This window comes from Bacillus rossius, chromosome 3, assembly GCF_032445375.1.
Source record: "Bacillus rossius redtenbacheri isolate Brsri chromosome 3, Brsri_v3, whole genome shotgun sequence".
NCBI classification, from domain to species: domain Eukaryota; kingdom Metazoa; phylum Arthropoda; class Insecta; order Phasmatodea; family Bacillidae; genus Bacillus; species Bacillus rossius.
This window is the reverse complement of record NC_086332.1, coordinates 32,113,167-32,125,443: the sequence shown is the minus strand read 5'-3', so window position 1 is coordinate 32,125,443 and position 12,277 is coordinate 32,113,167. Positions and strand designations below refer to the sequence as shown.

Below are 12,277 nucleotides of genomic sequence, written 5' to 3'. Positions count from 1 at the left end.
TAACACATGAAAATGCACAAAATCACACCACACAGTCAATTTTAGATAGAATTTCCAAATTGCAACAGCTCCTTCAGTAGAGATATGTATAATAATATAAACTAATCTACATTACTTCCAACCTTGGAAAACATTTCTGAGGAGAAAAAAGTGCCAAACACCTATTTATTTTTAATTGTAAAAAAACTACACATTAAATTATGAACTAATTAATGTAAGCTCATACAAAACTCCATGTGCATTTACAATGATTCTCTACAAAAAAAAAATCCATAAACTTCATTTGAAAACAAATAATGTAACAAGCTGAATGTTTTTTAAAACTAAACAAATAAAAATTATTCTGAATATAAACATATGTGCAGAAATCTTTAATAGCATTGCGATTGCCTTATCTATGTTGGGTAGGTATGTACACATCACCTTCCAGATTAATCTGCAAATTACATCAGCCACATGGAGAAGAGAAAGAGGGAAAAAAAGAATTAATTTTTGAATTCACTCACACTGAACTATAATAAACTAGAAAACAGACGGCTGAGCGTTCATAGCCGACGGACGTGCGCGCGCGCTCCCCGGCTTTAATGTGCTATTATTTCTTCACTATCGTTAAGTTCGACTCATAATTGATTCATCGCTGCTTAATCTTTCCGACTTTCATGGGTTTTCATTACCCGATAATAATGATTCGATCATTGAATTAGTTCCAGACACGGTTACTAAAATGTTCAGATCGCCTACTAAAAAAGTGATTTCTAATTCGCCGGGAATATCTGAAAAAGCAAGTGAAAGTTCATCGAAGCAAAAATCTTCTAGTGAAGCTTGGACGGTAAAACTTCTGGATCCCACCATGGAAGACTTAATCTCGGCCGTGAAATCCCTCAGTATGAAATTTGACGAGTTAAAAAGCGAGAATATGGTGTTAAAAACCCTTCTTATCGACTCTCGTAGTGAAACTGCAGAGATAAAAAATGAACTGCAACAGATTAAACAGATCTTATCTTCTAAGACTGATTCTGTTAATTCATACAGTCAAGTAGTTAAAAAAGTCTCCTCAAACAAGAAACCTGCTTGTGTCGAGTCATCCGGTGTATCTGGCAACAGTGCGCGCACCAGTGACCCACTTACAACTCAGCGTGTCTCCAACGACGTCATCAGGAAAAACGGTAAACAGCTCGTCGACGAAGACGGCTTCACCGTAGTACAACATTCACGCAAGTCCACGAATAATGAAAACTCCGATAGAAAATTATCTAACACGGATCGTAAGAAAAATCCCTTGCAAATTGGCATCAGGAATGTTTCCACATTAAAAACAATTGCTAAACCTATTTACAAAAAAACAAAAGCTCTCTTTGTCACGCGTTTTGAGCCGTCTGTCACGGAACAAGAAGTCGTAGATTATATTTCCAACGAACTAAATCTCAAGCAAGTCAAAGTGGCCAAGCTCCGGACAAAGCATAATTCTTACGCCTCCTTCCATGTATCTGTTCTGGAAGAAGATTTTAGTAGAATTAATAATATTGTTTTTTGGCCCAGTGGCTGTTTAATCAGTCCTTTCTTCGGAAAACTGCATCAAGACCAAATTGTTAGTACTAATTCATCTCCTGAAGCTCTCGGTAATTCTACCCAATTACCTCCAAGTTCCTGCAGTACATCGTCACCTTTTATGCCAGCAACTTCTATGCCAGGGCCTGGAGGAGTGCTTCCTACTCACTTCCCAGTGAATGCCCAATCTTAATGAATGGGAAATTGCATATCAGAATGTTAGAGGACTTAGAACAAAATCAGTTGAATTCTTTGATAATCTTATTAATACTCAGTATGACATAATCTGTCTAACAGAAACTTGGTTCAACGAACGATGTATCAATGCTCATTATTTCACCGATAATTATTCTATTTTTAGAACTGATAGGGATCCGCTACTCTCATCAATGGAACGTGGTGGCGGAGTGTTGATCGCAGTGAACAAACATAAATTCCCTTCTGTTCAGCTAATTCAATTATATGACTATCGTGGAGTAGAAGCCGTATGGATTAATATTAAAATTGCCTTTAATAAGTACTTAACATTGGGTAATATTTATCTTCCTCCAACTACATCACCTAATCTATTCACATTGTATTTTGAAGCTCTTGAACAAAAACTCATTAATTCTCATGATAATGTGATTATCTTAGGTGACTTCAATGTACCTGGGATAGATTGGAAAGGAAATCACTATTTCAATATTGCCCGTGCACATGTCAGATCCAAGGCTCAGTGCCTGCTTGATTTCATATCTAATTTGGATTTATTTCAGCACAACCTAATACAATCTTCCAATAATCTTCTAGATCTTTGTATTTCTAATCTATCCCATTGTGTGGTTGAAAAAGCTGTTGAATCTCTGGTCAAAGAGGATATCTATCATCCTACCCTACTTATTAAACTACTTATTGAGGCGACCTCACACAATTTTACTCCAGATTCTATTTTCAGAAACTACAAAGCTGGTGATTACTTAAACCTTTATAACTCTCTAAAAACCCACAATTGGGATGAATATTATAACACCACTGATGTAGATGCTCTTGTAGATCAACTTACATCTTGTATCTGTGATAAAATCAATACTCACATTCCATTATCCACACGTAAGGCCTCTAAACATCCTTATTGGTTCTCTGGTGAATTAATTCATGCCTTAAAATCTAAAAAACACTTTCATAAACTCTATAAAAGAAACAATAATACTCAGTATTACCTTCTTTTCTCTAAATATAGAGCAATAGTTAAAAATCTTATTAAGCGTGATAAAACTAATTGGAATCGTAGTATCAATAATAAGGTTAAGAATAACCCTAAAAAATTCTGGAGATATGTCAATGTTATGAAAAATGGTTATAGTGAATCCCATTCTCTTAATGTCAATGGTGATATCTGTAATGATCCTGGTATTCTTTCTAATGTCTTTGCTAAGTACTTTGCTAGTGTATATGTACCATCCACCAACCACCCTCGTATCATTGATCCCGATATTATTCACGATTCAATTCCTGTATCATTCTTATCAGAAAGCCAGGTCTTATGGGGAATTAAATCATTAAAACCAACTATGTCTACTGGTCCTGACGGTATACCAAATTTCATTATTAAAGGCTGCTCTTTTATTCTAATGCCTCTATTGTTGCATCTATTTAATACAAGTCTAAAATCACAAGTATTTCCCACTAAATGGAAAATAGCTAAGGTTATTCCCATACATAAAAAGGGTAGTAAACTCAGTGTATTTAATTATAGGCCTATATCATTATTAAATGGCTTTACTAAAATCTTTGAAAAAATAATATTTAAACATATTAACTTTCCAATAAACAACAGATTAGCTCCTAATCAGCATGGCTTTAGAAATAGTATGACAACTTCTACTAATCTTCTCTCATTTATTAATCCTATATACAATAAAGTTACAACAAGGGGGCAGGTTGATGCATGTTATTTTGATCTGGCTAAAGCCTTTGATACTGTCAATCACTCCATTTTACTAGCTAAACTTTCTAACTTCGGTCTCTGTAATAATTATATAACCTGGTTTACTAGTTACCTTAAAGATAGATGTTTCTTTGTTTCACTTAATAAAAAAACTTCTACTTTATATCATGCTACTTCTGGTGTGCCTCAAGGGGGTACTTTATCTCCCTTATTATTCAATATTTATATCAATGATATTTTTAAAGTTCTTCATCATACTACTGGTTTTCTGTTTGCTGATGATCTTAAAATATCCAGAGAAATTTCCTCCTTAAATGACTGTCTGCTTCTTCAATCTGATATTACTGAAATTGATAATTGGTGCAAAATGAATTTAGTTTCACTTAACAAAGATAAAACAAAAATTATTTCTTTCACAAGGAAAATTCATCCAGTTAAATATGATTATTTTCTTGACAACTCAAAAATTTCCAAATCTCTTAGTATAAAAGATCTTGGTGTTATTCTTGATTCCAAACTATTCTTTCATCAACATGTTAATTCTTTAGTATCCTTTTCCCGTAGAACCTTATATTTAATAAATTATATAACTTACTATGCATCTAATATTGAATCCATTCTTACTCTTTATTTGTCCTTAGTTAGAAGTAAACTCGAATATTGCTCAGTTATCTGGAACAGTATTAACACCACCGACAGTGACAAAATTGAATCCATACAAAATAAATTTTTCAAAATAATTAGTTCTAGACACCATCAATTACCCAAATTAGAATCTCTTTCAAATCGTCGCATCCATCTGGATGCCCTGTTTGTGTTTAAGTGCTATAGTTCAAAAATTAATTGCTTATACTTACTTGATAACTCTGGTATTCGAGTCCCGCAGTTCAAAAGCCGCCTTCGATCCCTATTATGTTCCTTACACAATAATAATGATTTAATTTACAGACTTATCTCAAATTTCAATAAATATGAAAATTTTATTAAAAACTTCAAATTTTAATTTTTATGATTACCCTAATATTCTGAGTAATTTTATAATCCTGTTTATTCTTCCAATTTTAGATCAATTAGTTAAAATTATCTCAGTTGCTGTTTTGTTTTGTTTGTTATTGTGTCGTCCTTTATTTTCCTGTGTAGGTTGTATTTATTCGCTTGTATGTGTCGTCTTTTATTATCCTGTTTATGTTGTATTTATTCGCTTGTATGTGTCGTGTTTGTATTACTTGTTCTGTGCACACCTCTAAAGCTTCGGCTGTTGGTGTGCATGTCACAAATTTTAATAAATAATAATAATAAATAATAAATAAATAAATAATTAAAAATACATTAAAACCATCTAAAGAAAGTTCCACTTAAGAAAATTTCCTGCATAACTTGAGAAACTTCTTAAGGTTTTACTGTAGGGTACAAATAATATTCTTTCACACCACCATAGACTGCGACAGTCAGATAATAAACAAAAATACAGGTTTATTTATGCATATAGTAGGAATATTCCTCGGATTGGTGCTTTTTTCCAATAATTGATAACTTTAACAATGTCTTTAATTTTACCTATTAAATAATCTTCCATGATTTCTGAAAAATATAATGTTTAATGGTTGCCTAACCTGGTTCTTTGGAAAACTAAGTACTTTATATAATTCTATGATATAATATGTGCAATGGCAGTATGGCTCGCATAAATCCATAAAATAAAAGAGCCCTTGCTTATGGGGCAGATTATAGTAACTCAACTGTCAGGTTGGAATAAATACAATAACACTTTTCACGCACAAACAACTATTTTGAACAATATTACAGCCAAGTGATGCGACTGCCAAACTTATATGACAAATAAAATGCCTACTTTTAAGACTGTGAGCATGTGAAATGAAATTATCAGGTCGCAGATCATTAGATCGCCTGAATGATCTTATGTCCCACACGTTGATGTTCCCATCTCTCGCACCCGTGATGACAACATCTGGAAAAAAAAAAAACACTTTTTTTAATAACAAGATCAAAATTAGAAATATTCAAAAAACAATACAATGGCTAAATAATATTCTAGGATTCTAGGTAAAAAAAACATGAGCGAGTCTTTCAGTTCTAAGTATATCTATGTACATTTGTTTTTGCTTAAATGATAGAGATCAGTCTGTAAATACCATATCCTATGAACAAACCTTAAAATTATTGAGCTTATTCAACATTTAAGATTTAACAGTAAAAATTTAATCACAAAATCTTTTATTCAACATGGCATTGAAAATATGTAGGCTAGCAATTTCTTGTGTGTCTAAAGTATGACAAAGGCAGCATTTATCTCTTCATTTCAATATTTACTAAGGATTGTCAAAACAGTAAAAAAGAACATATTTTAAGTTGTCATTTCTCTTTAAGACCATACATTATAACATCAAGCATTAAAGGATAAGTGTACTATTATGAAGTTTTATTTTTATAATATCCATGCACAGTGTAAATCCTGCAATGTTAACGAAAGCTATTTATACGGATGAATCACATGGGTCCACCATCTTATGTCAATTTCTGAGACTTTCACAGTTGGCAGCATCATGTTCACATGTTTACACATTTCCGTTCCAATCAACTTCCATTCTATTCACGAGATTACTCCTACCAAATGCTGTATACATAGAGCTAAGATTTTTTCACATAAAAAAAATTATATGCAAAACCTAATTCTATTTGATGCTTCGGCAACATTGAGTTTTAAAATTAAGCTCTTGTGCCCATTATTGCAGAAAAACTAGGTATTTAACAATTCAAGTAACTACACTGAAAATACTCTCTGAACTCTTATATAGCATAGTCTCTATGAACTATTATCTGAACTCAGGTGTAGTCAGATTTAATAATATTATAAATAATAAATATTATAAATACTGTTAATAGTTCTCTCTGTATAGTTATTACTCTGTCGAGTATAAACTCTTTGGTTATACTTAAATTGTATCTGGGCGCCACTCTTATACACAGCTTAACTTAATTACTAGGATAGGACTAGTGTAGTGTGGTGCATAAGAGAAAAAGGAAACAATTTCACACTTCAAATCTATAATGGGCATGAGATTGGCAACATGTAATTTAAGGTCATTAAGAAAACAAACATATACACAAAAAAAAAATTGGTTGTCTGTAAAGTCGGTTTACGGACGATAGTTTAACGTGACGTCATAACAAAACATTGATGAAATGATTGATCCAGAAGAAAAGGAAATATCATATTCGGCCTGAGACTGAGGCGTAATAGGGTTTTGCAACCAAACCATTTAGGCATTAAAAATATTATATTCTTTGAGGAAGAATTTTTTTTAAAATTTTTCTATCTTTTGTATGATAAAATCTACCTCTGCATACTTTTATGAATAAAATTGAATCATTTTTATTGAATTATCACTATTTTGTATGGATACAAAGGAGTGAAATGAAATGTAAAATTTAATTAATAAATTTACTTTTATTTGCATTCATTATTCAAATATATTTATTACTTTTGAAATGTTACGTGCGCCGTATTTATTTTTACAAGTACAAAAAAAAATTTCGCACCTGCCAGGATTCGAACCGACATCCTTACAATTAGAAGATAGCACCGCTGATCGCTCACCCACGAGGCCATATTCAATAATTAATAGTTTCAGATGTTATATATACATTTAAAAAAATTTTGTTCACGGTAGGGGAATAATATTATTTCGATTTTATAACTCGATTTTATAATAAATACACATCCCAAATACACCAAACTTATTTATAATGTGTTACAATATTTTTTAAAACATTGTGCAAAAGATCCCGGTTGTAATTTGAATTATTATTTGTAACTGTAAAACACTATTGTTGGTTCAAAACGTATTTGAATATTCAACATTACTTTTAAATAACTGTACCGATTGTGCTGAAAATCAGTGGACAATCGTTAAATTACATAATATTAATAATTCAAACGACGAAAATATGATTTAAAAGTCAAATCGATGGTCATTCCAATCGAGTGGAAGAGAGATGCCACGCATGCGTACAATGAGCAAATAGGACACATCCGTAGTGGGACATCCATAGTGGGACACTTTTTCGTGCGTGCAGCCGGCGTTCATCGATTTATTAGACGTCACGTCAAAAAAAAGTCGCAAAATTGCCAAAAAAGTAAGCTAACATAAAGGACTTGGATAAGTCTGCAGTAGCATAGCAACGAGTTTCAATAGACCTAGGACCTAATAACTTTCCAGTCACTCAAAGGAAAAGGAGTACAAAGGATTTTTTGACATATACTCTTTTTTTTCCCTGACAACCTAGAATTATTTTCATTAGGGTTTTTAAGATATTAACCCTTTCCGTCTACTCGTCCACTTAAGTGGACAATTCATATCTCAATGATACACCGAGTTTCTCACACACTGAATGTGTGGGTTAGGGTGTACTTACCTACATTCTAGTGGACATCATACTTTATGGCTATGATATAAATTTATTTTACTGTTATTAATTGTTATAAAATAACTATTCATTAATAACAGTGTTAAGATAGTTAAACTTAGAACCAAATTTGATTCTTACACTTCGTTTCACATAGTAGTACTTGAAGAAGATTTAAATAGAATAAATAACATAGTATTCTGGCCGAGTGGGTGCTTAATCAGTCCCTTCTACGGTAAACTCCACCCGGAACAAATTGCTACCAGTGACTCTACTTCGAATAATTCCGTCAGCACTGATAAGACCGTCATCCCCATGAAGCCTTTATCAGCTGGTGTCACTGCAACGAACCTGTCTCCGGTGCCAGGAGGAGCACCGTAATTTGTTTTCATGTATCCTATTTCAAAGGAATTGGAAATTTTTTATCAAAACGTCCGTGGTCTAAGAACTAGATCAAAATAATTCTATGAAAACATTATTATCTCTAATTATGATTTTATCTGTCTAACTGAAACCTGGTTCAACGATCTTAGCATTAATTCCCACTACTTCACAGATCAATACTCAATCTACAGAAATGATAGAGACGCCTTGCTGACATCTAAAGATAGTGGTGGCGGTGTTTTGATAGCAGTCAATAAGTTTAAATTCACTTCTATTCAGCCTATTTTTAACCTGGACTATCCCGGAATTGAATCTGTTTGGTTAAAAGTTAAAATGACTCAGAATAAATCCTTTATAATTGGCAATATATATTTACCACCCCAAACATCTCCAAATATTTATTCATCTTATTTTGAGACTTTAGAAGATAAACTGGCTGCTTATCAAGATGAGTTAGTGCTACTTGGTGATTTTAACGTCCCAGGTTTTGATTGGACCAATAATCTAACTACCAACATCGTGCACACGCACATCAAGACTAAAGCACAATATCTTATAAACTGTATATCTAGTCTTGGTCTATCTCAGTATAATACAATCCTATCATCCAAAAACCTCTTAGATCTTTGTTTTACAAACATCTCGCAATGTTCAGTATCTCATGCGGATGAAGCACTCGTCACTGAAGACCCATATCATCCTGCCTTAATTATAAAAATAATATCTGACAGCGTTCCTCATGTGGTCAGTTCTACTAGAGTCTCTAGGTCCTATATACGTAAATGGTGACTATCTTGGTCTTTACAATGCTGTTAAAAATTATGATTGGTCAAATTTCTATGAATCTACTGATGTTAACTATCTTGTTATTCAATTAACTACTTGTATATGTCACAATATTAATGAATTCATCCCCATTTTCATTAGCAAACCATCTAAATACCCTGTTTGGTTTTCAAAAGACTTAATTCAAGCTTTAAAATCCAAGAAACATTTTCACAAACTTTACAGAAGAAACAAAAATGTGTACTATTATACTAAATTTTCATTCTTTCGAAAACAAACCAAATATCTTATCAAGCGTGATAAAATAAATTGGACCAGATCCACTAACAATAATATCAACAACAACCCTAAGAAGTTTTGGCGTTATGTCAAATTAATAAAAAACAGTTATCATGAACAGCATTCGTTAAAAGTATCTAGTGATCCAGCGGTGTTGACTAATGTATTTGCTGAATACTTTTCAAGTGTTTATATGTCCTCTAATGTCAATTACCAAGTTCCCACCTTAAATTCATTCCTTGATACAATATATGTTCCCTCTGTTTCTGACAGCCTTGTGCTTTGGGGCATAAGGGCTCTAAAACCCTCAATGTCTATAGGACCCGAAGGGATTCCTAATTTTATTCTGATAGGCTGTTCAAATTTATTAGTACCCCTATTAAAACATTTATTTAATACTATGTAGTTTAAGAACCCAAGTTTTTCCAAATAAATGTAAAATTGCAAAAGTCATTCTAATTCATAAAAACGGAAGCAAATTAAATGTGGTTAACTATAGACCAATATCACTATTAAATGGTCTCTCTAAATTTTTTGAAAACATAGTTTTTAAAATCACTAATTTCCAACTAAAAAATCGTGTATCTAGTAATCAACATGGCTTTAGATCAGGAATGACCACAGCCACCAATCTAATTACTTTCCTCAATCCTATTTTTAATGAAGTCATTAGCAGGGGTCAGGTAGATGCCTGCTATTTTGATCTTGCTAAAGCTTTCGATACTGTAAATCATTCATTACTATTAGGCAAGTTACATAATTTCGGTCTTGGTGACAATTATGTTAATTGGTTTTCTAGCTACCTTAAAAATCGAACTTTTTTTGTATCTATCAAAAACTCCAAATCTTCAATCTTTATAGCTAGTTCTGGAGTTCCTCAAGGTGGTACCTTGTCTCCTTTACTTTTTAACATATTTATTGATGATATTACTCAAATTCTGAATCATTCTTCTGGCACTCTATTCACAGATGATCTAAAAATAAGTAGAAAAATTTTCTCTTTTAATGACTGTTTATTATTACAAACTGACATTAATGAAATTAATAACTGGTGTAAAGCAAATCTTGTGACCCTCAACAAAAGCAAAACAAAAATAATATCCTTTACTAGAAAATACCTTCCTATCAAATATGATTATAAATTAGGCAACACCTTAATTCAGAAATCCTCTTCTCTCAAAGATTTAGGTATCATTCTAGATTCTAAATTGTTCTTTCACCAACATGTTCAACATATAATATCTAGTTCCCGAAGAACATTAGCTTTAATTAAATATGTCACATGTTATGCTACAAAAACTGATTCTATCCTCTCACTTTTGACGTCGTCCGGGCCTGCGGCCCCTTTGAGCCCGATATGACACCGCCCAACCACCGTTTCAGTTCAAACCTCCCGCTCGTGCGTGCGTGTGTGCGTGTGTGTCTAGCCCGGCAAGAGGGCGCTTAGCTGCAGTGCGCCGCACCCCTAATTTGCTACGTTTTAATATTATTTGTAAACCCTTTTTGTTTTCATTCGTCTTTGCCCCAGTGTTGTGCAATTTACTTGTGTTTTCTTTAATTTAAATAGGTTACCTTAAATAACTATAGACGTTGCCCGGGCGGACCCGAACAGGCACGGACTTGGACGAGGGTAGGAATGCTTTTACATAAATTGTCATTAAATAAGTAAATAGTAACGAACTTTCCATTGTCAGTAATTTTTATATATTTTTAATGTTTATCTGTAATTTACTCAACTTTCGCCGGGGCACGGAATCGTAGAATATAGTAACGGTAATTGTGTTGGCGCGAAGGGCGCCATGTTGCCACCTGCGAGCGATGAGCTCAGCCCAGTCGATCTTCATCACTGACCGAGAGCAGACGCGCCAGCACCCCGGGGACTTCAACCTTTGTTCTGCACTGACCAAGTAATTCTGTCTCGTTAAGTATTTCTGAATCTCTTTCACTCGTCATCCTCGGGGCAGCTCTCGGCCAGCGGGCTGTTTAATTAATTAATTGTCTCAGTCGAGTTTTTTCATCACCGTGTAATAAGTATACTTTGCAGCATGGCCACGTGTGTGGACCATGCCTTCACCTAAACCGATTCGTGCCTCAGGCTTTTTAACCGTGTAATGTGTAACGTGTAACGGGCGTGTAGAGAGACGTGTTAGTGAAATTAAATCTGGAGAATAAATATAAAGTGAGTACTTATTTAATCACGTGGTGAGTGAGTCTAGGAGTGTGGCGTGCCCGACGCCTAGAGCGGGCCAGGTCTGGGTAGCTAGGGTAGAAAGGGCTGGTAACTCGTCCCCACTTGGGCTACGTCACGCCCTGAGTGAGAGACTCCGCCGGGTCCACGTGCCCTTCCACGTGGTGGCGCCCATAGTTAACATCTCGAAATCACCGGCAATGCGCGATCAGCCCTCAAATGGCGCCCAAGAACGTGGGGCGAGTTACATCTTCCGCGAAAACCAGACCTGTACGAGCGTGTGAGATAGGCGGTTGTTACGCGGAGCGCGCGGAACTAAAGTTCGCGCCGGAACTATTGTTCGCGCGGAGCGCATAGCGGGACTCTGGCGCGCCGGCCACGTGATCAGCCAAGCGCACGCTTCCAGGAATCCGCGCACAAACAACGGACTCCGAGCGCAGTAAGTAACACAGTGCTGATGTGTTCGTGAGGACTGTTTGTGTGCAGAGTACCACGTGCGTAGACATGTATCCGTATCCGGACGAGTGTATCGGGTGTTACTTTCCCCGCCCGAGTTGGGACTTGCATGGCAGGACCGCCGCCGGATACGAGTGTGGCTACTGTACGGAGTACCGCATACACGGCGTGACGAAATGTGGAGCTAGGTCGTGTCCCGGAGGTAGTAGCGAGGGATACCGCTGCCAGGAATGTGCCGGCCTGTGGCATCGTGGCTGTATCGGCGAACGTGAATGGAC

The 12,277-nt window shown here is 34.9% G+C and overlaps 1 protein-coding gene across 2 annotated transcripts in view; it reads right to left on the bottom strand.

Annotated features, from left to right (window-relative positions):
* Positions 1–12,277, bottom strand: part of LOC134530474 (protein lethal(2)denticleless) — a 34,798-nt gene that overhangs the window by 9,404 nt on the left and 13,117 nt on the right. For both annotated transcript variants that reach the window (XM_063365303.1, XM_063365304.1), the window contains one exon: positions 5,331–5,447. In XM_063365303.1, the coding sequence (XP_063221373.1) occupies positions 5,331–5,447 (117 nt within the window). The remainder of the gene's footprint in view (positions 1–5,330; positions 5,448–12,277) is intronic.